This window comes from Canis lupus, unplaced genomic scaffold (genome assembly GCF_011100685.1).
Source record: "Canis lupus familiaris isolate Mischka breed German Shepherd unplaced genomic scaffold, alternate assembly UU_Cfam_GSD_1.0 chrUn_S2191H2391, whole genome shotgun sequence".
Taxonomy (NCBI): domain Eukaryota; kingdom Metazoa; phylum Chordata; class Mammalia; order Carnivora; family Canidae; genus Canis; species Canis lupus.
Genome location: NW_023331073.1, coordinates 25,981 through 51,651, shown reverse-complemented (window position 1 = coordinate 51,651; position 25,671 = coordinate 25,981). Strand labels below are relative to the sequence as shown.

Here is a 25,671-nt window from a genome sequence, read left to right as displayed (position 1 = left end):
GTGCGGCCTGGGCGTGCTCCTTCTCCTCCGACGTGGCGCTGAAGCTCGAGTAGGAGCTGGACGTGGGCAGGGAGGCCGCGTAGCCCGGGAAGGCTCGTGCCGGAAGCCCGCGGGAAGGCGGCCGCCTCGGCCTCGGCCTCCTCCTCGTCCTCGGCCGCGCTGTCGGTGGAGTTCTGGGCCCGCAGGAAGCCCACGTCGCTCACGGGCGCGTCCACGCTGGGCCGCCGGGCGCCGCCGCTCCTCGGGGCAGTAGAGGGCCGTGTCGCTGCAGTAGATGTCGCCCTTGTAGGGGGGCCGCGGGCCCTGCTTCTCCACCCCCCCGAAAGGCCAGGTCGCGGGCCGAGGCGTCCGACAGGCGCGAGGACAGGCTGCTGGGGTCGGGCTTCTCCAGCACCTTGGCGATGACGCAGGTGGGGACGCTGTCGGCATAGGCCGGGTGGCAGAGCGGGGAGGGCAGGCTGCAGCCGTGCTTCTCCATGTGCAGGCTCACGCGCTCCTGGAAGTCAGAGGGCAGCTGCAATGGGGCAGGAGTGAGGAGGGGAGGGCGGGGACAGGGTAGTGTCAGCCCGGCACCTGCGGCTGTGACCGTGGCCGACACGTGTGCAGACGGAGGAGGGGGACCGCCCAGGGCCTCTCGAATGGCACCCCTAGAGCCGGCCTCCTGGAACCGTGTGTCACAAGCTCCTGAGATTCCCCGAGGGCCCCCAGTCCACCCCCATCTCCCCGGCCCCCCCACAGCTGGGCTCTGAAGAGCCCCGAGGGTGCACCAGGGGCTGACCTGGCCCCTCTTGGGGCTGCAGGCCCCTCGTTTCCTCCCACCCAGGGGCTTACTTGCTCTCCCAGCCCCAAGGTCTGTCGGTGGCACCCCTGCCGGGTCACGAGGCCTGGGTGCTCCTGAACAAGACAGACTCAGATGCAACACAGATTGACGGCATGAGCGCCTGGTTGCCTCGTGGGATGTCCCGCTGCTGTTTGATCTATTTTGAGTGTTGCAGGCATGGCCCAGGCCCAGGGGAGAGGAGACATGGAACCCCCAGGCCTGGGTGGGGGCAGCCGGCAGGGGTGGGGGTCCACAGGCCACTGTGGCTTTGGCATCAGGGAGCCCTGATCTCTGAAATGGGTGCAGCCATTGTGCCCAACCGAACCACAGGGTTTCTGTGAGGCTCACCCGGGCCCCTCTGCCCCGTCAGTGCTCAGCGGGTAGGGGGACTGGAGCAGCCCCCAGAGGAAAGCACGGGGACCCGCATGGCTGTCGCCGCTGGGTGAGGAGGTGTGCGTGGGGGGGTGGCCCCTGCTCCGTAGTCAGAAAGGGCGGGTACTTGCAGGAGGGAGGAGGCCGTGACTCGGGCTCTCCAGCACCTTCCCTTGGGAGGGCCTGTGGGCAAGGAGTCCAGGCAGGCCTGGGGGCGAGGCTGGCCCGGCTGGGGGTGCTCGCGTTACCTCGGACACCTTATGGACCCTGCCGTAGGTCTGGCTGCACTGAAGGAGCTGCGCCGCTAGATTGCAGTCCCTTCCTGTAGAGCTCCTGGAAGACAAGAGAAGGCGTTTGGCAGGCTCGCCCCTTGCCACGGTCCTTGCCACGGTCCCTGACACCCGAGGCCAGTGGCCAACACAGACCGGGTGGGGGGGCAGCTGTGCAGCTGGCAGGGCCTCACGCCCTCGCCTGCAGAACGGGGGGCCTCCTTGCTGACCTGGAGCTGCTGGTGCATGGGGAGGTGGGGGCAGCGGTTGGGAAGGAGGGGCCTCCGGGGGCCCCCGACCCCCAGAAGCCCCAGGCACGGAGACCACGCAGGGAAGCGTGTCGCACAACGGTGACAGGGAACGTGCCCACAGCCCTGCCTCCCCGAGTCTCAGACTGTTCCACGCATCCCCGCTGCTCAAGTGTGGTCTGCTTATGGGGTGGCTGCAGGGCGGGGTGAGGGCCAGGGCGAGGTGGGGCAAGTGGCCTGTGTGACCCAAGGTCCGGGCAGGGACTGGCTCAGCTCTGAGCTGAAAACAGATGCAAACAGTAGGACCTTGAGGCATTTGGTTCATCTTTGGAAAATTTCTGTTGCATGTGCCTGTTGTTGGGCCTTGCACTCCCGCCCCCACCCGGGATCCTCGGCAGGGGAGGGCGCTGGGGTCACTGCGGGGCCCCCCAGAGCTCAACCAGGATTGGGCGTCCTGCAGCTCAGGCAGGCTGTGGGAGGCAGGGGCACCTCTGACCCTACCCTGCTCCTGGAGGCTCCCCCACCTCCGCCAGCTGTGCTGAGGGCTGGTGCCCCCAACTTGGGCTGCAAAGTGGAGAGACACTGGGTCCCCAGCCTCCTCGGTGTCCTCCTGAGGCCCCGGGAAGGGCACGGTTGGCTGAGAGCCGAGAACTGGCCCCCCTGAGGCCCCAGGCCGGCTGCCCCCGGCGTCAGACGGCTGTGATCACTGCCTGGCCGGCCCAGGTCTGCCAGCGCGTCCCGGGTCACTCAGGCTCCCTGCGCCCTGTGCGGCCTGTGCTGGGGCCTCCCCATCTGATCTCTGCCCTAAACTCCAGCCCCGCTCTCCCCCTGATGGCCTGCCATCTCGGGCTTCTCCCCTCCGGGCTCTGAACCCTGCAGTTGGGCGGGGCCCTTCTCTTCCCCCACACCCCACATCCACAATCGCGGCTAATGCCCTGGGTTCCACCTTCGACACAGAACCAGAACCTGAGCCCTGCTCCCCCACTCCACAGGCGGCATCCTGGCCGAGCCACTGTCCTAGCCTGGATCGCAGCCACCGCCACCTCCTGGAGCCTCCCGCTGCGGCTTGTCCCTGCAGTCTGTTCTCGGTGAGCCCAGAAAACTGTTAGTCCAGTCACGTACTCCTCTGTTCAGGAACCTTTGGTGGCTCCGTACTTCACTCACAATAAAACCCAGGTTCCTGGGACGCCGGGTGGCTCAGCCGTTGGGCATCCGCCTTGGGCCCAGGGCATGATCCCAGGGTCCCAGGATCGAGTCCCACATCAGGCTTCCTGCAGGGAGCCTGCTTCTCCCTCTGCCTGTGTCTCTGCCTCTCTCTCTCTCTGTGTGTCTCTCATGAATAAATAAAATCTTTAAAAAAAATAAAATAAAACAAAAGCCAGATTCCTAGAGCAGCCTGCACAGCATGGCCTCCCGTTCTCTTTCTGGCCTCAGACCCTGGGCTGCTCGCTGCCCCCGGGGCCCCCCTGGCCCCTCTGCTGGTCTTGCAGACCCTCCTCTGCCACTTCCGGTGCCTTCCGCCCACAGGAAGGCTCTTCCCCCCGGGCGCCCGGGGCCAGCTCTCTGGCCTCTTCCAGAAGGACCGAACGACTCCCCAGCACTGTCTGCTGCGTGTCCCTCCCAGGCGCGTGAAGCACCTCTAGCACGTGGCGCGGCCTGCCCATCCACCGTGTTTACTGCTTCCCCGCTCAGGCGTCCGCTCCACGTGGGCAGGGGTTTTCGCCCGTGTCATTCACACCATGTTCTCACAGCCCAGGAGGGCCTGGCAAGAAGCAGCCACCGTGAGTGAACGTGCGGTCAGCCGTCGGGAGCGTGGCGCGCGGCTGGGCCCGTCAGCCACGCGGCCCTGAGCCCCACCGGGGCCGGCGGGGGCAGGAGTCCCGAGTGAGCATGCTCGAGCCGTTTTCTTTCCAGCACAGTCTTCCCAGGTGCCCTCGGCAGCGTATCTCCGGTGAGGCGGCCCCGTCCTCCCACCTTGCCCGCGCCAGCCCCCGAGGCCTGGAGGCCCCCCGGGTCACAGGTGCAACACTCACATTGTCCTCCGACAGCTTGTCGATGGTCACCTTGGCCTCCAGCAGGTGGCTGTTGAGGGCAACGATCTCGTGGCTCAGCGCTCGCTTCTCTTCTTCATAGTGCTGGCCCTGGGGCGGGGGTGGGGGGTGTGGGCAGGAGCCGCAGGGGGTCGGCCCCACAGGCCCCCGGGTGCCCTCTTGTAGTGATGAGGTTTCGCGAGACCAAGGAAGGTGGGAGTAAGGGCACTGACCACAGGTTCAAATCCACCTGTGCTCCAGCACCGACGAGCCAGACGGCCTTGGGCGGGTCACTGCCTCCCTGGGCCTGTTGCTCACCCGCGCCCCCCGCATTGGCGGCGGCGACGGCCTGCCCCTGCCCCCGGAGTGCGCGCTCCGCACCGCCCGCCCCTGCCCCCGTCTCTTCCTTAAGCCTGTCCTCTTGCAGCCTCCAGCTGAGCTCAGAAAGCCCAGGGTCTCCTGTCTCAGCTCTGGCAGCAGGTGCTCGACACCCGTTGGTGATTTTCAGAAACAAAGCGAGCCCGTAACCAAACGAGGACGAGGGGGGACCTCGTATCGTCCCCTCCCTGACGCCAGCCATTCGAGACCAGGAGGCCGGCGCCACCGCCACCATCCCTCCTGTCCAAACTGAGGTCTCGACAGCCTGATGGACTTAAAAAACAGGCGGCACGGCTGAAGCCACGTGCAGATGGTGTGAGGGTCGCCCGGAGGGTCTCTGCCCGCGCCGGGGTCAGGGCAGCACCGTCTCCCCCATTCTTCACGCAAAGCCGGGGGGGCCCCGTGAGAGGCACAGCTGGGCTCAGACATCCTTCCGGCTCACCCAGGGCCTGAACTCAGGCCTCTGTCCCACCAGATCTGGGTCCCCAGCCCAGTTCCTCCGTCCCACAGCACCCTCGCACCTCCAGATCGGGTGATTACACCATGCCCTGGAGGCTCACGGGGCAGCTCGGAGCCCTCGGACTTCCCGGTCCTGACACCCACCCGTTCGCAGCAGGAGTGGGGGGAACTGGCCCAGCCCCTGGTGGGGTGCATAGGCCGGGAAGCCAAGCCTGTCACCAGCTCCTGCACAGTGCACAGGCAAGAGATGACAGCCCGGCTGGTGGCTCACCACCGGGGTTCCGGGCTGGGGGTGCTGGGGCAGGGTCGGCCCTCACCATGCGGTACAGCTTGTCTTCCAGCTCCTGGTTGATCCTCTGCAGCGCCATGTAGTTGCTCTGAATCCTGGAACAACGGGGTCGCTGCTGGGCCAGGCTTGACCCCGCCGTGGCCCCCACGGCCACAGAGCCCACCAAGCAGGGCTCGGCTGGACACAGCCCCCCGCCCCTGCCCCCAGCCCACCCACTGGTGCCACCCTGGTCTACTTGCTCCTCTGCTTGCAGCAAGAAGCTAACTTGTAGAGGCCTTTCGTGGGCCAGGGTCGAGGACCCCCTGGAGATGAAAAGGGAAGGCCTGTACTCACAAGCGGCTCTGTCCGGTCCTTGCTCAAAGCCAGCTTACTCACATTTAAACACGGTTCTTGCAAGCCTGGCTAAGGGGTTTATATTCAACAGCAGGTTAGCAGGGCAGAGACTTAGAACTGGCCACGCAGTGGGCCCTAGGCCGAGTGCTGGGGACACATGGTGGGTAAAACACGCTCCCCCACCCCCACCCTGCAACCCTAGAAGGAGGAGGAAGGTGGAAGCAGGTGTTGGGTGGGCGTCGGGTGCCATATTTCTACTACTGCCATGTACTGTGATGGTGGAAGGGGATTTGGGACAGTGTCCATCCTCTTGACAACCTGTGTCCCTGTGTGCCCACTGGTACTGGGGAAACAGCCTCAAGGTGCTTAAAGCAGAGAGTGGCAGAGGCGACACCTTCACCGAGGTCTGACTGCATGGCCTAAGCCTGGTTCCCACGCAACTAGATGGGGGAGGTCCCGGTGAGGGGCAGACAAACAGCCCTCCTGGCAAATCCCTTCTGGGGCCAGCACCAGCCCGCGCACTATAAATGTTTAAAATAAACCGAGCCAACGGCAAACTTTGCATTCAGTTGCTGTCTTCCTCAAGGCTGGAAAGTGTGCAGCACGTTTTAGGACAATATCTTAAATACCCCGAACGATCTTAGGAAAGTTTGGTTCGTAAGGGAGTGAGTAGTCGGGTCCGGCACACCTTGCCCACCACTCCACTTGCTGCCACGCTGCTCAAGGGGACGGACCCTACACACTGGTTCCTCTACAGGGCTAAGCTGTGGCTTTTCCTGTCAGGCTCAGGGGTCGGCGGCTGGGGCCCCGGGGGGCCCGGAGGGGTCTGGAGATGGCCGCATGTGTGTCCCGCTGCTGTCCCCCAAGACCAGAGGAGAGGAACGAACAGAGGATAGAGGGGTGCCTGGGAAGAGCCTGTCCTGGCAGCAGCCAGGCGCAGGGTCAAGTTCTGACTCGGCCGCTCTTGGCCCTGCAAGAGGAGCTCGTCCCACCGGCCGGACCCCGCCTCCCCGAGGAGGCAGGGCCCCCTGGAGGCAGGCCCCGCCCGGCCCGCCCCTACCTGCGCAGCTTCTCGGTGACCTTCTCGAGCTCCTCCTGCGCGCGCCGCAGCTCGATCTCCAGGTAGTGGCGCGTGGAGTCGAACTCGGTCTCGAGCTTCTCGAGCTTGTGCGTGGTGTAGGACAGCCGCTTGCGCAGCTCGCCCTTCTGCTCCTGCAGCGCGCTTGCAACGACACGCGGCGGCGGCCCGGGCCCGCGGCGCTGAGCGCGGGGAGGCGAGCCCGAGGGGGCCAGCCGCGCCCTGGGTGCGCCCCGACGCCGGCCCGCACGCGCGCCCCCCCACCCCCGCCCCCGCCTCCGCCCGCGCCCGCGCCGCCTCCTGTAAACCCCTGCGCAGGCCCTGGCGGGGTGGGGACGGCTTAAGGCACCTGGCCTCGGGGCCTCGGGGCCTCCGGAGGGCGCCGCTGGCGGGTGGGGGGCCCGGCGGGGGAGCCGGGGTCCAGCAGCCGCGGGGCGGGGCCGCTCGGCCCGCCAGGCCTCCCCTCCCCCAGTCGGCTGTGCCCGTGCGCCCCGGGCGCAGGGGCCCCGCTGCGCACAGCTCGGGAGGGTGCACAGCCCCGGCCTGCTCACGTCCCGCCTCCCCCAGGAAGCCTTCCAGGGCCTCAGCCCCAGCTCTGGAGGCTCCGTCTCCCCACAGACCGCGGGGCCGGCCCCAGGAAATGGCCCGCGGCGGCGGGAGGCAGGAGGGGTAAGCGCGGTGGCCGGGAACTCCCGGGCGGGCCACAGCCCCTGTGGGGGCCACGGGCACCAGGGCAGGGGGCCGCCCCTCCCGAACACACGGTTGCCCCTCCAGGCGCCGCGCCCGGCTGCTGGCCCAAGGCCTCACCCCTGACCGTGGGGCCAGCAGGCTGGGTCCCCGCAGGCCGGGGCTGTGCGGGTGGGTGCCCGGCACCGGGCGCGTCTGCGGGGTGCCAGGCTCGCGTGGGGCCAACATTCCAGCTCTGTTCAGCGCACTCCCCCCACCAGCCCCTGGGCTGCAGTTGACAGCCTGGCGTCCGGGGGTGACGGGGCCTCTGCGGGCGGGACACAGCCTTGCTGCGGGGCCGCCCTGGGTCGCCAGGCTGCCCACTATCCGTTCCGGCCTTGGCTTCCCCCTGGAAAGAGGGGACTGCCCCGACCTTGCCCTGTGGACACAAAGCCCAGACTCGGAATAAAATTCTGCCCAGAGAGGTGCCCCGGTCCCCCCCGGGGGGGCAAGTGAGCCCACCTTTTGCCGGAACACGTGGACGCCCCCAGGGGACGGTCTGCGGCCAATGCCCTTTGGAATGGTAATTTCTGGTGAGTTTGCTGTGACCAGGGAGGAGGGAGTACACAGTGCCCGCCCCAGACTGTCGCATGGGAGTGGGAGGGGAGTCCCAGGGTGTCACGCTGAAAACCTGGCGACAGGCAGGGCTGGGAGTCTGCCCAGGTGTGGTGTGGGACCCTGGGCAGGAGCCCGTGTTCTCAGCACCTCCGAGGCCCACACCGGAGTGAGGGGACCGGGGCAGGCAGTCTCCTGCAGTCTCCGGCCCGGTGTGGAAGCCACTCGCGTTCCCACGGGCGCACACCCAGCAGATCTCAATGAAACATTCCTGGATTCCTGCCCATGGCCTACATCTTTTTAAATAAATAAAAATTAAAAAGTTGCCTACGTTTTGAGAACCTTACAGGAGGGGGGGGCAGGTTCCCCCCAGGGTCAGTCTCCAGGGAGGATGCAGAGCGTTCATCCAGGAGAGCCCTGCAGCTGTGCCCACGGCTGCCCACGCAGGTCTGGCCGCCTCCTCCAGGCAGCATGCCTGACTGCCCCATCCTGCAGCTACAGACCCACCCAGATGGTCCTCGGCCCCCAGCCTTTCTCCCCCGTGGGGGCTGCAGGTCCACCCACAGCCCTCGGTCACAAGGCACAGGTGGGGTCTGCACCCTCGGGAAGAGGTGAGAGCATCACCCATCCACTCGCGTGGCCACCCAGAGCCAGTGACCTTCCCTCCCAGACCATGACCAGCCACCTGCAACCACAGCGCGCACCCCGCCACCATGCAGACCGCCCACTCCTGATGTGACCGGCCACACGTCCCCCCAGGCCAGACCGCCTTTCCTGCCCCCCGCCCTACAGCAGCCAGCAGGGCCAGCGCGGCCCCCGCCCGGTCGAGCCTTCAGTCTGGAGGGAGACCCACGCGAACACGGAACAGGTTCTGTGGTGGGACAAGCGCACGGCAGGGCTGGGAGGTGGGCACCTGGTCAAGGCCTCCCGCTGCCCTGGCAACCGCTGTGGCGAGCTGGGGCCTTCCGGACCTACCAGAGGCACCCACAGCACCCCGGCCCCTGGCTCCCGCCCCCGCAGCCCTCCGTCACAGCGGATGCCCAGGCCGGCGGCCGGAGCCCACCACAGCCCCCCATCCCTGCCTGCACACCCCTCGGCCTTGCCCAGGCCCATCAGGGCGCTGTTTGCACGGCCCCTCCCTCCCCGCACATCTCGGGTTGAATTTCCGCCCCCCCCAGCCACACATGGGGCCCCCCCACCCCACCTGCTTGCATCTCCAGTCCACTCCCCCCACGTCCAGCCACCCGCCGGCCCCTCCGCCCATGGCCCACGGCACTCACGCTCCGTGCCTCCAAGGCTAACCCCTCCCTGGCCTCTGCCTCCCCCACCCCCAACAAGGGACAGCTACCCTCCGTCCCCAGTCAGACTCCGGGAGGCCATGGGGCCTCCTTGCCCCTTGTCCCCTCACAGCCGGTCACCAAGTCCCAGAGATCAGCCACTCAGAAGCTCTGGACCTGTCCCCTCCCCAACCTGGTCCAGGAGGGTCCCGGGCTGGGCATCGTGGGGTCTGCGGTCACCTGGGTGGTACCCCCATCCCTGCCAGCACTCTCACCCCCCAGGGCGTCGACCTGAGCCCTGCCTGGCCTCCGCCTCAGTGTCCCCGTCCGTGAAACAGGGACATGCGCACCCACACGGGAGCCCGCGCTGGGGGCTCATCAGAACCACTGAGAGACGATGCCAGGGGCAAGTACCACATGGCCATGGGCCTTCCAGGCTACGGGAATCCCAGGGGGCGGCTCGGGGCCGGGGCCTCGGCTTCCCCCGTCGGAGCGACGAGTGTGGAGTGTGCTGGGGAGGCCCTGGCCTCTGCAAACAGCCCCTCGACAGATGCACGGGGAGGGTGCGGAAGCCCTCGGTGCCCAGACCAGCCGTGCCGCGCCCTCCGCGGAGGGGTCAGGGTGCGAGCTCAGGGCGCCCTTCTCAGACCGTCGCCCGCTGAAGTCACCTTCACTTTGACCTGTGTCTCGGTGAACTAAATGAGGACGTGCACCTAACCTGGCGGGGCGTGTGTGGGTGACGGGGTGTTTCCCGGTTCCTCCCTGGCCCCTGGAAGCCCCCAGAAGCGCTTTCCCGCCTCACGGAGAACGATGAGCTCATGAGCGCGGGCCCCTCCCGGGTGCGATCCCCTCCGGCCTTCCACCAGGAGCCCCTCCTGGACACTCCGGGGCGGGCGTGGGAGCCCGAGGATGGAGCCTGTGGCTAGGGCCGGGGGTGCGGGCCGTGGGGGCTTGAGAGCCTTGCCTCTGAGACGGATGGCACGAGGAGGTGCGGCAGGGATGTGCTGGTGGCCCAACACCCTTCCCCATCTGGCTCGAGTGAGTGGACGCACACACGGGAGGGATGTCTGGGGACAGACGCAGAGACACCAAGGAAGTGGGGAGACACCAGGTGTGTTACCTGTCCCAGAGCGAGGGCGAGGACCTGGCCAGTCGGCCCTGCAGGATGCGGGGCTGCCCGAGGCACGAGGGCACCCAGGGGCTGCGCAGCCTGTGGGCGAAGAGGACAGAGCTGCTCAGCACGGGGGCGCGGGCCGCGCAGGGCCGCCGTGGGCACGGACACAGAGAGGTGTGGAGCCCGCCCCCACACTGGGCAGCAGATCCCCGGGTCATCAGCAAGGTGTCAGGGTGCGGGTGCGGGTGCAGGAACCAGAGGGGGGACCCCGGCCTGTGCACCTGCCAGCCCTGGCTGGAGCCTGGCGGTGGCACTGTGTCCCACCAGCGGCAGGGGCTCTGCAGGCAGGTCTCAGCCTCAGAGAAGAGTCACGGGGGTAGGGTCCCCACAGCAGGACCCCGTGGCCGGAGACCCCTAGGGGGCACGGGGCGTGGAGGGACAGTGATGTCAGGCCCCACCTGTGCTGGGAGGCTGTGAAGGGCTCATGCGTCTAGATAGGGGAGGGGGTCCTGGGGGCTGAGGGACCTGGCAAAGGCTAGGGGTCCTGGGCAGGGCCCACTTCACCCTCCCGGGGACCCCTTCTCACAGTGGGGCCCCTTGTGTCTGTGGCCGGGCTGTGGGTGGGCCGGAGGGGAGCAGAATCGGCTGAATGGATGCGGGAGGGGACCCAGGTGTGCCCTGCCCTTCTTTGGTGCCACCCTGCTGCGGACACCAGGAAACGTCCCCCCACCCCCCGCAGTGTGTCCAGGACGCCCCGCTGGCCTCGCCGGCCCCAGAGCCAAAGCCTGATGAGAGGATGCAGCCCCCGCAATGGGCTTCCAAACAACGCTCAGAGACGCGGCCTCTGATGGAGCCGTGTAATCCCACTCAAAAATGTCTGTGGACGGACGGCCACAAAAAGCAAGGCAGCGAAAGAAATGCTGTCGTGGTGGGTGGCGGGTTCTGGGTAATTTGAAATTTTTCTTCTGTACTTTCCTAGATTTGTCCTATTGCCTATAGTGATGAAAAAACAGGGGGGGAACGTATTAAGGATCAAGCTTTGCACACACAACCCCCCAGAAAATGACCTTACGGGCTGACTTGCCGGCCGAGCTGGGAGCGGGGGGGCTGTGGCCCGGGCTCCGCGCTGTACGCGGTCACCACTCCCGCGAGCCCCCGTTTTCCCATCTGTGAGATGGGCTGCCCTTGGCCCTGGGTCCCCGAGTCCGGGCGCGGTGGGCAGGGCACTGGCTGGGCCTCCGGGTGGACGGGTCGTCCCAGCGACCACCCTCGGCCAACGACCCCCACGCTGCCGAGTGAGCGGAGCAGGGGCAGGACGGGCCGGGCTCCAAACCCCAGGCCTGTGGGGTCCCCACCCCGGCCCTCAGCCAGTCCTCACTCCAGAGGGCCCCCCCACGGAGGGGGGCTGGGGCTCCTGGCAGGCGCGTTTCCAGAAGAGGAGGGGGAGGCTGGGGCCCAGGGAAGGGGCAGGGCTGGCGCCTGTGGTCACACGCAGGGCATTTTCTGCCGACGACCCGCTCCTGTCCTGACACAAATTCTCATTCCCAGCCTGAGGCTGGGGGTGCCCCCGTCCCAGAGATGAGAGAACGAGAGTCCGGAGAGGCTAAGCGACCGTCCCAAGATCACACAGCTAGTCTGGGATGAGGATGGGATGAGATCCAGATGTGCTGGCCCCTCCTGGGGCCGCCGCCCCCCCCCCCCCCGGGACCCCGTGGAAAGGGGGGGCAGGGGGCAGGGAGGGCCGCCCCCGCCCATGGGCCTGCCGAGGTGCTGGAGCGGGGAGACAGCGGAGGACGGACTCACGGCCTCTCCCTCGGCTCCGCTGGCCGGCCGCCGGCTGTCAGCAGGGCCTCGGCCCCGGGGATGACCATGCAGTGTCACCCCTAGCTGGGCGCTCAAGGCTGCCTTCCCGCCCTTGCTGGCAGAAGGGCCTGGCGGCTGCTGGGCAGACAGATGGACGGACGGCTGGCCCAGCCCATGTGCCCTGAGCCCCGGGGCCTTGGTGATCCCGGGCTCCCCTCGGGGACGTGGTGCCCCGTGTGTCTGGACATGGGCCTGGGAGGCACCGGGGCCCTAGTGGGGCAGCTGGGGGGGGCAGGGTGACAGGCGATGTCTGAGCGCCCCCCAGGGACTAGGCTGGAGCCCCGCCAGGCCAGCCGCCAGGACCTGGGGGCCCGAGGGCGTGGAGGTGAAGGGGCGCTTCTCCCGCCCATCTCCCCCTTCAGGCAGGTGCGGATGGCACCTGTGTGGCCACCTGGGGCTGCCGTGACCTAGCCGGGGGCCAAGGGGGGCCTGCAGCCACACCTGAGCCCCGCACACCAGGCCCCCTCCCCGCTCCCTGCGGGAAAGGACCACGGCCTCTGCATCCCTATCTCGTCCCCCAAGTGCGGCCGCACTCACACCGGCCCCCCAGGCAGCTGTCTGTGCTGTCCCCTTTTCTGGGAACATCCTCGCCTCCTTCTCTGAGTCCCCAGAACCTCTTTTTTCTTGCGAGGCTCTGTTCAAATGCCACCTCCTCCAGGAAGCCTTTCTTGGTTCCTCCTGGCTGAAATTTCCCTCCGTCTCCAAACCTCTCCTCATCAGACCTTGGCTGCCTCCTGGTGCCCTTCCTACGTCACTCAGGGCCACCCGGGGCCGCGTGCCCTCTGTCCCCCTGATGTCCGTGGCACCGCGTGCCGTGCTGGGCACGGGGAGGGAGGCACGTGGGCTCTGGGAGCCCTGGGGTGCTAGGAGGGAAGCCTTCCCTGCTGCGCAGTGTGGACAGGGTCACTGGGTCGGGTGCGCCCCGGCGGGGTGGGCGGGAGTGTGTGCGGCGGCGACAAGGCGGGGCGCCTTGGTGGAAGGAGTCCCAGGGCCCCTGTGTCCCCGCGCCCCTGCCCCCCAGGACAGCCGTCCCCTGGGCTGGGAGCGCTCAGGCCCCACCCAACAGTCATGCTCCAGCAGCGCCAAACTGCTTGTCATTGCTCACATGCTGCAGGCAGCTTCTCGTCTTGGTGACTTTGTCCCCGTGTCCCCTCTGCCAGGATCGCACTCCCTCCCTCCTGCCCTGGGTTAACTCCTCCGCACCCGGGGCCTGGCGGCGGCGGGGACCCCAACACCCCAGCTGGCCCCCAGTGGGGGGGACCAGCCGCTGTGCGCAGGGCCCGGCCTTACAGGGGCTGAGTGGGCTCCCCGAGCGTCCCGGGCCAGGGCGCCCCCCGCGTCCCCATCCCTCCCCACCCGGCAGCCGGGCGCACGGGGAAGGCCAGCCACAGCACCCGCTCAAAATGCCCCCACGTCTGTCCGTCCGGAGCCCCTGGTCCCCGGGACCACCATGGCCCTGCCCCTGCCGGTGTGGGGGTTCCCTCGCTCCCCCTGGCCATCAGGCTTCCCCCACCCCAGGGCCTTGGTCCCTGCTGCCCCCTGGCCAGGGCCAATCTCCCCGGCTCTCTCCAGGCACCTGGCCCTGCCCCCACCCCCGGGCTCCTCATCCCGGGGACCCGGCCGCGACTCCGTGGACCAGCCTCCCATAGTCTCCTGCCATCCTTGGTGCCCCCAGCCCCGGGCACGGCTGTGTGAAACCCTCAGGGGGGCCCGCGCGGACCCTCCACGGCAGGAGCCACAGACAGTCCCCTCAGGACCTCGGTGTCCCCCTCCCGCCTCCGAGACCGTCATGTGCGCAGCCTGTGTCCGTGTCCAGCGGCCACCACTCTCCTGCCTGGCACAGAACACCCTTCTCTCTGTCCCTCTTGCCCTCGACGGCGACGGGAAGGTGGTGCGCAAGCGTGCAGGCACGTGTGTGCCAGTGCGTGTGCACGGGGCAGGGGGCTGTCACGGCGCTGACCCGGGGCCCACAGCCCGGAGGGGTCGCCAGCTCCAGCTAGGAGGTGGAGGGACTCCTCGAACCCAACGCCTGCCGGGTCCTGCTCTCTCCTGGCCCCGGGACTGAGGTCACCGTGGGACGGTGGCTCCTGCCCTCCCCATGGCCCCGGTGCTGTGGCTGTCCCGCTGCTCCCTCCTGCTTGACCCGCCTCACCTCATCATCGGGTGGCTGCAGCCTTGCTCCTGCCCCCCACCCCGAGGCCTAGTGAGCCCTCAGGGGCTGGGCAGGCCCGGGCAAGTGGACAGAGCAGCTGCAAGGAGGGGGAGCTCGCCCCCTCCTGCTCAGCTCATCCCTTCCCGGCTCTTTGGTTCACTCTAGTCCCCTCCTCCAGGAAGCCCCCCTAGACGTCCCGCTGGGTCAGAAGCCCTCTTGGCTTCCTGGTCTTACAATGCAGGGGGTGCCGTGTGGGAGCAGGAGCTGCGTCTGCTCCTCCTCCTCAGGGTCGCACAGCCTGGTGGCCATGTGCTAGAGGTGCCCATGGCTTCAGGACGGCACAGTGGCCCTGAGCTCCCAGCTGCCCTTTCAAGAAAGGCCCATCGGGTGGGCCGGAGGACTCTGCCCCCAAAGAGGAACAGAGATAAACAGCAGGGCTCTGGTGGGGGCAGAGCTGGCCGCCAGCCCCGAGTCCCCTCAGTACCCCCTCTCCGCAGGTCACTGCTGTCCATGCTGGTCCCAACAGACCTGGGTTACAGAGAAAGACCTCGGCCCTGAGTGGCCGCGTGACCTGAGGTGTCACCTCTGAGTCCAGCCAAACCCAGGCTTCCCGATGCCCAGTGTACAGCTGTCGACCCCTTCCGGCCACAGAAGCCTCTGGACAGATGCTGTGTTGGCCTCCGGAGGCCGGCTGGCAGAGGGGACCGTCAGGGGCACAGAGCACGGGTCCCCAGCACATGGCTGGCACATGGACATGCGTGACTAGCCCTTGCTGCAGCCATGACGGAGTGGGGGGGATGCTGTGGAGGGCTTGCGCTCCCAGGGCAGAGGGGAGGACCCGGCCCAGCTCCCACACCCACAGGGACGCCCCACTTGCCTTCACCGAGGCCAGCTCCATTCAGTGATCCCACTTCTGACACCCGGTTCTCTCCCCAGCTTGCCGCCAGGACACCCCTCCATCCACCCCCCACCTACCTTGTCCCCGTGCACCACTTGCCACATCCTCTCCCCATCTCTCCCTTCGAGGTCGGCCCCCTCCCCGTGGACAGCAGGAAATCACAGAGCTGCGCGACGGGCCTCACTCTCTGCTCAACTGATCGAGTGACCCGGAATCCTATCACCTCCGCCCCCAGCCCCACTCCCAGCTGATGACCTCGCTTCCTTCTCCCCTGCGGAAACGAAGCCGCCCCAAGGGAACTTCCACAGATGTCAGCAGCAGGTGTACCCACCTACCAGCATCTGCCCCGACACCCGGCACGCCCGCCTGTTACTACACACAACCCGCCAGGCAGCCCTCCGCCCACTCCAGGCCTGGCGCAGCTCCTCTCGCCTCGCTCCTGAGCCACCCATCGCTCCCTCTCTTCCAGATCATTCTCTCCTGGGCAGAGGGAGAGTTACGTCTCCCGCACTGAGAACAACCTTCTCTTGACCCTCTGGGTACTGTCACATTCTCTGCTCCATGGGAACACTCTCTGTCCTCACTCCCAGGTGAGCCAGGACCGCTGTGCACCTGGCTCGGGCCTGTCCGTCCTCACTCCCAGGTGTGCCAAGACCGGTGTGCACCTGGCTCAGGCCTATCTGTTCTCACTCCCAGGTGTGCCAAGACCGGTATGCACCTGGCTCAGGCCTGTCTGTCCTCACTCCCAGGTGTACCAGGACCAGCATGCACCTGACTCTGGCCTGTCCCTTCTCAGAGCTCAGTGACCTGCTTCCTCAGCAGCCACGGGCACAGCGGAGCCCTCCTCCTCCCACTAGCACCTCTTCTCAGAGGTCCGGAGGTGAGGACGTCCTGGCCTGGCAGGGGCACGCTGTGGCCCGAGGATGGGCTGACCTGAGCCCAGGCCCGGGGGAAGGGTGGACTAGGTGCTGGCCGGGATGCGGGGATCCGGAGGCAGAAGGCTCTGAGAGCAGGCCCAGTGTGTGGTCCTCAGGGCAGCAGAGTGGGGGGACCGGCGGTGGGCTTGGGCTTGGGGCTGTCCCTGGGCAGGGAGCCAGCAAGGGGAGCCCTAAGGAGGCCGCCTCCGGAGGGGTGGGAATCCACGCGGTAAGAAGCCCCCCATACACCCCTGCCCAGTGCCCCGTTCCCCCACACTGGGCTCAGCTGGCCTGGGCTCTAGGGGGGCCTGGAAGGCGGGCTGCGCACACCTGGGCCCAGGCCCCTCCCCTGCCCCAGGCCACAACCCCCCCTACCCGGAGTCAGCCTGACAGCTGGATGGAAGGGCCGCGGAGCTGATCTAACCCCATAGGCGACGAGGGGCGCCCTGTTAACCCCCCAGCACCGGCCGCCGGCCCCAGAGACAGTGAGCCGGCGCCTCGGGTGGGCACCCTGGGATCGGGTCCTGACTGCCCCGCGAGGACCCCACGCAGGCCTCGCTAAGTCCACCCCGCGGCCGCTCCCGCTGCAGACAGCCGGGCACAGTAAGTGGGTGGGCGGAGGGCTCGGCTTCTAGAATTCTGGGGCTCGGGAAGGTTATCAGAGCTGTGGGGGGTTTATCAATGACCCCACGCCACGGGGGGTGTGGGCAGCCGCCCCAAGGCTGCGCTGCCTCGACGCCCCACTGCGCTGGGCCCGTGGCGGGCCGCCCTGCGGCTGCACCTCCCCTCCGCACCCCTGCTCCTCTCCAGGCCCACAGGAGCAGGCCCCAGGGGGCAAACCCGTTAGCCCTGGGCGGGAAGGAGCCGCCTTTCTGGGCTCCGGGTTCCCATGTGTAATCAAAGCCCACTTGTGACCACTGTGGCCTCCTAGAAACTTCTCCCCGAGATCACGGGCAGTCCTCAGTCCCCCGGTGAGGCCCACTGTGTGCCACCCGCGTGTCCTCACCGGACCCTCACCTCCCCGGGCGCCGGGCGCTGCCCCTCAGCACACAAAGGAGCCGTGGCCGGGGGCGAGGCCTGTGTCAGGGCCAGCGGCCTAGTGGTGGCCACCAGGATGGCCTCCTCTCGCCAGGGCGACCCCTCCAAACGTCACCGCAGGTCCCCCAGCCCTGGCCCTCACCCCCTCCCGCCAGGACGGCGCACACAGAGGCACAACGCCTGCCCCTGTCAGCCACGAGGGGCATGGGAAGGGGGGCCGAGGACCCCGGGACACCGGGCCCCACGTCCTGCTGCCGTCACCCGACGCCCATCTCGTCTTCGCCATCGCAGGGAGCGGCGACTCCGTCAAGACGGACGCCCCGCCGCTGCCCCAGTGCGAGCTCCCGACCGTCCCCCCTGCCCCACCGCCTCGGCCGAGCGTAGGGACGGGAGAGAAGCTACCGTCAGAGGGGCCGGCAGTTAACAGCCAGAGCGTGAAGCACGTGCCGAGGTCCATGGGAACAGCGTCACCCTCGAAACAACCTTCTAATGTAGCCGCTACTGTTCCTGTGCCCACTTTACAGATGCAGAACTGAGAATCAGAGTGGTTCAGAAGCTCGCCCGAGGCCACACAGCCAGTAAGTGACAGAGCTGGGATTCAAACCCAGGTGAATCTACCTTCCTAACCACATACTTCATCAGGGAGGCTTTGCAGAGGAGTAGGGACTCAGAGGTGCTGTGAGGACAGGAGACTTTGAAGGGCAGGGCAAGAGAAGAGGGAACAGTCTCTGTAGAGGGTCTCTTTGCAGTGCCTTGAATCCCAAAGGGAGAGGCTCAAAATGAGGTAGTCACTCACACCATAGTAAGAATTAGCCCATAAGACTTCCTCCTCTAGGGTCAGGTTTACAAGTGGGACAGAGAGCCTTGGGGGCCCCACTTAAGGAGGTCCCTGCTCTGTGCCTGCTCAGTAAGGTAGAGGAGACAAGAGGTGGAGAGAAGGCGGTCTGGAGGGAAGGGACCAGAAACCCCAACAGCAATCCTGGACACATCAGATGGATCTCAGCAGGTGGACAGTCCCCAGGAAACCTCTCCTTGAGTTGGCAGGTTCAAGACCACGATGCCAGCCGGTCCTTCATCCCTCGGAGCACCTACTGCGTACCCGTCCTGCCCAGGGAATGGCGATGCCCTCCAGGATGGGCCTGCCCAGAGCAGGTGTGCAGCAGGGCCACCCCAGGCCAGGGGTGAGATGGCGGCCTGTGCGTCCCCAAACCTGCCCTCCCCCTGCAGCTCTCCCATCTCGGGTGACAGCGGCTCTACCCTTTGCTCAGGCCCAACACCCAGGAGTTGTCCTGGGTGCCCGACCTTGCCTCGCACTCCACACCCAACCCGTCAGGAGACCCTGTCCGCGCTCCTCCCAAATACTCCAGGGTCCTCCGCCCACGTCCAGGGCCACTGCCCGGTCAGAGCGGCTGTCACGACTCTCCAGGTCCCTGCCTCCCAGCTCTGCACCCTTGCTGCACACAAACCCGACCACGCCATGGTCCCCCGCTCACCCCGAGCCTCCATCTGCCCTCCGAGCCTCCCCAGCCCCCTCCTCACTCTGCTGGGGGTCAGCTCCCTCCTCTGCACCTTGACCTGCTGCTCCCTCTGCCTGGGGCTCTTCCCCCGGCCCCCCTGCACATGGGCATGGTGACCCTTCACCTGCTCAGCCCTGCACTCAGGTATCACCTTGGGGGGGGGGGCGCGGGGCTCCCAGGCCCTGCTGCCAAAACCCCCACCCACCCGTTTGGGGGGCATTTTTGGTCTCCATAGTTCTGGTCACTGTGATATTTATTTTACAAAGTTTTCCATCTCTCCTAACTAGAGGGATTTTGTTGTCACGGCTGTATCCTCGTGGCCACGGCAGCCTCCAGCAAACAGTGGGTGCTCAATAAATATTTGTCAAGTGCGCGATCGATGAACAAATTAAATCAACAGTGACAACCCAGGGGGCCAAGGCAGTGGAGACTCCTAGGTGAGAGAAGGGGGTCCCTGAGGGGGGTGTGGAGGGAGGCAGGACAGGCCACCTCGGAGTGACCAGTGGGGGAGGGTACGGGGGGGCTAACGGTCACCTGGATGCCACACAGAAGTTTGGGGCTTCTGGGGGGTCAGTGGGGATCTGGAGCTGTCAGCGGCTCGCCTCTGGTTCTGGGCTTCAGGAAGGGTGCTGGCAGGGCCCTGAGGAGGGGGGACGCTGGAGGGGGTGCCGGGAGCCTGCTTGTCCCTCGGGACAGGTGTAGTGGGCACCCACAGGTGAGCGGGCTGCACCATCTGGTCCAGACCCAGATGGGACCCCTCCAACTGGGCGCTGCCAGGATGCTCAGGGGGCTGTGGCTCTCCTGGCCCCTGAGATCCGCACACATCCCCTTCTTGCCTCTGGCCGGTCTCCCCAGGGCCCTCGGTCGCCCTGGGGCCCTCCAGTGTGGTGATCCCTCAGGGAGGGGAACACCGGGAAGGTGGGGCTCAGCCGCCAGGTGAGGACGAGCCCTGGCTCCAGAGCCACGGTCCCACCTGTCGACCAGCTCCTGTCGCTGGTCCCCCTGCCCTGCTCCTGCTCCTCTCTCAGCAAGACACCCCCCCCCCCAACTGTTGAGGCCAAGTCCCTCCACCAGAGGCCCTCGCAGCTCTGAAGGCCTCTCAGGGGGTGATTAAAAAAAACAAACAAAAAACACAACAGTAGTCCCAGAGGGCCAGGGAGTAGGGTGGGGGGCACTAGTGCTCCCAACACTCCTCTTCCTGGGGCGCAGAGGGGAGAAGCCCCCCTCCCCGGCACTGTGAGCAGTGGGGAGAGGCCGTCCCACCCCTCCTTCCTCACTGTCTGCCCCAGTACAGTCTCAGTCAAACGCATTTACTGAGCACCTACTATGTGCTAGTTCTGGACAAGGGTTCGCAGTGGGGGAGACAGATAATAAATAAGATAAAGAAATAAAACAAAACACTAGTCAGGGGCAGATCAGGGCGGCGGATGAAATCAAAGCAGAGAAGAGGCACAGTGGGGGGTTAATATTATAAATGGAAACAGTGGTCAGGAGACCCCCACCGCCGTGACGTTGGAAAAAGATGTGAAAAGAGAGAAGGCAGGAGGCACGTGCTATCTGGGGAAGAACATTCCAGGTAGAAAGGAGCAGCCTCAGCAAAGGCCCCGGGGCAGGAGCCTGTCCAATGTGTTTGAGGATCAGCAAGGAGGTCAGATGGCCAGAGGGAGCCAGTGCAGGGAGAGTCCTGGGAGGGGAGGCCAGTGGGACTTGATGTTTCTGACACGACCTGACGTCTGTCTCTGTCTCCAGGATGTCAGGCTGGGCTTGTCCCAGTGTCTCCAGCCTGGAGAACAGCATCTGGCATGGGCAGAACCACAGCAAGGATGGGTCCTGTGAGCGGATCAAAGAGTGCAGGCCCGAGCATCGGGGTGTCCCTGTGCAAAAAAGCTTTGCAGAAAGTAAACGCCTGACACATTCAACAGAATTAAAAGCAAGAACTTGTGGGGCCGCTGGGTGGCTCAGGCTCGGGGCATGATCCCGGAGTCCCAGGATCGAGTCCCACATCGGGCTCCCTGCATGGAGCCTGCTTCTCCCTCTGCCTGTGTCTCTGCCTTTCTCTCTGTGTCTCTCATGAATAAATAAATAACATCCTAAAAAAAAACAAGAAAAGTAAGAACTTGTGTTCATCGGAGGACCATTTAAAGGGTGGGAAGCAAGCAGCCGCTGGGAGCTGATTCGCTCACATGCAAGCGACAAGGACCTGGCCCAAGATCACCCGCAAGCCGGGAGGACGACCTGGCGGGAAGACACGTACAGAACTTACGAAAGAGGAGCCCCCCATGGGCAGTAATCCGGGGCCGAGCGATGAGCGCCACCCCAAGAAATAGCACCACGGCCACCCCCTGACGACGCCGAGTGAGGGGACGCTGTGGGGAGACACGGGGCCTCCCAGGGCCCCGGCCTGACTGGGAGAAGCGCCCTCCGGAGTGTGGCCTCCCCTCCTTCCGACCACGGGCCCTCCTGCTCCGGGGCGTACCCCCCGCGAGGCGGCGCGCGGTCCCCAGAACACCTGCACGGGGGTGTCCGGCAGCCCGTGCCAGAGGCCCAGGAGGGAGCCGCCCCGACTCCCCCAGTAGCGAATAAACGGGCGGCAGTAACGTCACTCACACGTGCAGCTCCCCGAGAGCGCCAGCTGTGGACCGCCCCCCCAAACACGCACACAGACGTTTCTGATGAAAAAAGGCCGGCCTGCAAAGCACAGGCTGGAAGTTTCCACGTATGTGAGGTTCCAGGCCAGGCAAAAGAAGACTCAGTTAGGGGTGCCCTTAGGTGGCCCAATCCGCTTGGCAGAGGCCTCTGGGGAGCTGGAGGGAGCCGTGACTGGGGGGTCCCTGGGCGCCCCTGGAGGGCCAGCGGCAGGCCTGGTCTTCTCGACCTGGGTGCCCTGGGTGCCCTGGGTGCCCTGGGTGCCGGCTCTTCCTGAACTCCATCTCTCGACCGCACGGATATTTATTACCTTTTGTGTATGCTCATCACAGTTCACAACTTTGAAAAATTCTAGTTGGGGGGAGGGAGGGGTGGCCGCATGGCGGGAAGAGCTCTGGTTTCCTGGGCACCTTCTCTGTCCCTGCGGCGGCTGACCCACTTTCCTACACGACAGAGGGGACGGGAGCCGGCGCGGAGGAGAGGGCTTGCCCGAAGGCCTGCGGCAGACAAAGTGGCCACAGCGGGAGCCAAGGCAGAGGGGACCCCGTGCGAGGGAAGCCGAGGAGCCGATTAATGTGAGGATTAGCGGCTGCTCCGAGGCGGGACTCTGGACGTCCCGATACCCCCGAGTGTCACAGGAACATCTGCTCAGGCTGTGGGGGGGGGGGGGGGGGGGGGGCGCGGCTGAGCGAGGGCGGGGGTACGCGGGATGCCAGATGACAGGTGGCCAGAGCCGCGGGGAGCAGTACCGGGGGCCCAGGGCTGCAAAAATCCTGGGGTCGCACCCAGGCTCTGCTGGGAGGGGCTCCCCTCTGGGGCCCTCCTGGGACCCGCATGCCCCACCCCTCACCCATTTCCCAGAATGCACCCCTGCTTCCTCAGGCCTCCTCGGCCCTTATGCCCCTTGGAAAGTCTCTCCAGCCTGTCCTCCTTGCAAACTCCTATTCATTCTTCAAGCCTTGGTTCAAGCAAGAACTTGTGGGGCCACTGGGTGGCTCAGGCTCGGGGCGTGAGCCCTCCAGCCCCCCCCTCCACTTCCAGGAAGCCCTCCCTGAAATCCCAACCCAGAGTCCCCGGCCTGGGATCCCTGGGAGGATCTACTGATGGGCCCGCGTCCCTGCCTGCTCTGGGGGTTCGCCTGGGTCTTACTGGGTCTCCGCGCCCGAGGCAGGTGTTGGCAACCAGAAGGGGAACGGTTCCACTCGGGGGGGCAAGGGGCAAGAGAGTACAAAAGCCACGGAGAAAAGGTGTCTGGGAGAACAAAGAGTCTGTCGCGTGGACAAGAAGGCAGGTGGAAGGGCGTTCTAGGCAGGGGCACGGCAGGGGCACAGGCAAAGGCAGAAAGGCTCGACAGCTTATTTGGGACTGGGAAGGGGGACTTCAGTATGGGGTGGGTGGTGAGCAGAGGGAGTCGGCTGAGGGGCCAGGACAAGGGGGGCCCAGTGTATACCCGCTGCAAAGGGAGCCACAAAGGCGGGGGGGTGGGGTCCAGGTGATGTGGTCATTTGCTCAGTCATCACACGGGCCAGGCTTGGTTCCAGACACCACAGTGCGGGTGGGATGGCAAGTACCTTGTGGGGCAAAGGGCCTGCCCTGCGGGGATCAGTTCAGATCCCCAGCCCGGCCTGCAATATACAGAAACTGCATTCCAGTGGCAGGAGGCAGGGCCCGGGCACAGGGTTATTCCTCTGGACACCCCCAAACCCCTCCAGTTGGATCACAAATGCATCTGCTCCTGCCTGGGGAACCCACCACAGTGTGGTTCAGATGCCCCACAGCAAACCCCCACCTGGGCCCCTGCTACGGACCAGGTCTCAGGTGAGGCACATCATCCTCCCAAACAGCCCTGCAAAGTGGAGGTGACTGGGACATCTGCTTCACAGATGAGGAAACTGAGGCCAGAGACTGGATCTGTGGGACCCCAAGCACCATGACCTACCCCAGCTGACCAACTTCCCCACCATTCCTCTGGGCCTCTTGGTCCTAGACCCCTGGCACTAAATTTGTAGGATGGAACCCTACAGGGGCAGCCCCCGCACTGGCTGGGAAGGAAGGGTCTGGAAAGACCCCTGAGGCAGCTCTGAGAACACTAATGAGGTGAGAAGAAGACACCAGGGGACCCTCCCCAGTTCTGGGATGCTATGCTACGTCCTGGCCCCATGGGACCCCCATTCCCACCAGTTTCAAAATGTTGCCTCAGCTGAAAGCCCAAGTGGCCCAAAGCAGCCCAGAAGCCTAGGCCCTGGCTACTGCCGCCAGCCTTTGGGACTCGACGCAGGGAAGCCCTCAGCCCATTTGGCAAAACCACGCCTGGTCCCCTTAGCATCTCAGGCAGTGGACCTGCCCAGGTGGCTCACCTGTCCACCTGGCTCACCTGCCCACCTGTGTCCTCTGTGTCCCCACTGCCCAGCACACAGGGGTGGGTGCTCAAGAGCCTTGGCTGGGCATGGAGAGCTAGACAAAGAGAAAGAGAACCACCGACAGACCCCCCCCAAGCTGGTCTTGGGGTGCCCTCTGGATGCTACCTTTTCCTGCAAGCTCCAGCTGAGTTAAGTAGTGTCCCCTTCTTCATGGGACCCATCCCAGGTGGGGATACTGGTGAGATGACAGCCAACATGGGGTCCTGAGGAGGGCCCGGGCCTGAGGTCAGAGGCCTACGCTCGTCTGCGTGGCCACAGCCAGGGCTGTGGCTCCTGGGGCCTCCCTGGCCCCACCTGGACCTTGATCGTGACAAGGCGGGCCTGACTGAGCATCGGATTTTGGATCTGAGCTCCTCTGATCTGAGACTGGCCCCCTCCCCCGAGCCCAGGACAACTGTCCTTGCCCGGTGGGACCCACAAGGCAGGGCTGCACTCCAGCTCAGTGGCCAGGAGATGGCCCTGCTCTGAGCATCCAGTGAGCCGCCTCTGCGAGCCCACCTGTCCCAGGCTCCCACCTGGGCCTTCTGCACGGAGCCACCGCCCAGAGGGTCCGGGCCTGCTGGGAGGGCCCCGGGGCTCTGTCCCCGAGCCAGTGGGGCATGTCCCAGAAGGAGCCTGGGCTCTGCTGGCTCCCAGCCTCAGGGGATGTGAGCGGCCGACCCGCACCAGGCCGGGGAGGAGGGGTCAGGGGACCCCCTGGCCCTCGGCGGGTGCTGAAGCCTGGAGCCGGGCCTGCTGCCCACACGACCTGGCTCAGACTCCGGAAGGAAGACACCCGAGGGCTGCCCGGAGTGGGGTCAGGGGCGGGACGTCGAGGGGGAAGCCGTGCATATTCCCATCGGCTGAGCCCCGGCCGCCTCCCGGGAAGCCCGGGGGAGTCCACGGGGGCTGGAAGTTTAGCGCCGGGAGGGAGGCCGCAGGGGACACTCCCCAGACTCGCGGGATTCCCCCAAAATGGCTCCAGGACGCGCCGCCTCGGCTGGCCACCGCGAGGACGCCATCCCCCGCCCCGCCCCCACCAGGCGGAAACTTAAAAGCTCGGATCCAGGCAACTGTCAGCTGGGGGCGGGGGGGGGGGGCGCGGGGACCCGGCGCGAGCAGGGGCGCGGAAGCCGGAGGGTCGCGGGGGGCACGGGGGGGCACGGGGGGGCCGCAGCCCCGGCCCGGGCCGAGGAGCCCCCGCGCGGGGCTCCCCATTGTCTCGCGGCGCGCGCACCCGCACCCCCCGCGCCCTCCGCCCCGCGCCCCCCGCCCCGGCCCGGGAGCCGCCGCACTCACCTGAGTTTCTCCATGTCTGCGGCAGAGGCCTGCGAGAAACCAAAGGAGAGGGTCAGCAGGCAGGAGGCGTGCGCTCCGCGCGGCCGGGAGGGGCGGGCACGGCGGGCGACGGGGGGCACCGCGCTTCGGTGGGCGGCCGGCCCGGCCCGCGCGCTCCGGCTCCTGCCCCCGGCTCCTGCCCCCCTGGCTCCTGCGCCCCGGCTCCTGCCCCCCGGGCTCCTGCGCCCCGGCTCCTGCCCCCCGGGCTCCTGCGCTCCGGCTCCTGCCCCCCGGGCTCCTGCGCCCCGGCTCCTGCGCCCCGGCCGCCCGCCCGACACTCCGGGGCCGCGCGGGGCCGCGGCCGAGTAACAGGTGAGCCCGCCCGGCCACCGCGCGCCCCGGCCCCGAGTTACGCCCCCCGGGGGGCGGCGGGGGTTGGAGGCGCCGGGCCGGGGGCGATCCCGGGCTCGCCCGAGGAAGGGGGGCCCGGCCCGGCCCCGTTAACTCTCCCGCGGCCGCCGCCCCGCCCGTTAACCCTTCCGGCCCCGCGCTCCCTCCCGGAGGACGCCGAGCCCGGAATCGCAGAAATCTCCCGGTCGGAGGATGTTCGAATCCGGGAATCGGGAGCCTCCGGGACCGCAGGACCCGACACTCACGCGATCCGAGGGGGACGGCATTTGCGACCGCGGACTCCTGGGGCGGAGACCCCGCCGCCGCGGGATTCCGGGGCTCCGGGCCTGGCTCGCCCCTCCCGGGCCCGAGGGATTAACCCCCGCGCGCCCGGCCCGCCGGCGGGGCTCCCTGCCGGGCTTGCGCAGAGCCGCCCGCGCGCCCCAGACCCTCCCTGCCCAGCCCCGCTCGGCCGGGCCCCCCTGGGCGCCGGCCCGGCCCCACCCGCGCCCGTTAACCCTGCGGGCGCCGGCGGGCGGCACCGCACTTCCTGCGCGGGGCGGGGGGCGCGGGCGCGGCGCGGGGCGGGGCGGGCTCCCGGGGGCGTCCCCCGCTGTCCCCGGCC

At 67.0% G+C, this 25,671-nt stretch overlaps 1 protein-coding gene and 1 pseudogene across 6 annotated transcripts; one reads left to right on the top strand and one right to left on the bottom strand.

The window, feature by feature from the left end:
* Positions 1–7: 7 nt before the first annotated feature.
* On the bottom strand, positions 8–25,398 carry LOC119878990 (annotated as a pseudogene).
* Positions 15,469–20,317, top strand: LOC119878991 (formin-like protein 3). 6 transcript variants are annotated; one of them, XR_005387280.1, is made up of 5 exons: positions 15,472–15,741; positions 17,108–17,394; positions 17,861–17,968; positions 18,621–18,770; positions 20,083–20,317. XR_005387280.1 is itself a non-coding variant. In XM_038589499.1 (2 exons), exons 1-2 carry the CDS (start codon positions 15,627–15,629, stop codon positions 17,350–17,352), a joined length of 360 nt encoding a protein of 119 aa, XP_038445427.1. In that variant the 5' UTR covers positions 15,469–15,626; the 3' UTR covers positions 17,353–17,521. The 6 variants fall into 6 exon arrangements, 1 of the variants encoding a protein (XP_038445427.1); XR_005387278.1 differs by having other exon boundaries at positions 15,473–15,741; positions 17,854–17,968; XR_005387281.1 differs by having other exon boundaries at positions 15,474–15,741; positions 17,341–17,424.
* Positions 25,399–25,671: the final 273 nt, after the last annotated feature.

Excerpts from the sequence above, each read along its gene's own strand:
- LOC119878991 (XM_038589499.1), top strand. The coding sequence starts at position 15,627 with ATGCACCTGACTCTGGCCTGTCCCTTCTCAGAGCTCAGTGACCTGCTT. Across the intron at positions 15,742-17,107 it reads CTCTTCTCAGAGGTCCGGAG|GGAGCGGCGACTCCGTCAAG; the intron begins GTGAGGACGTCC and ends TCGCCATCGCAG.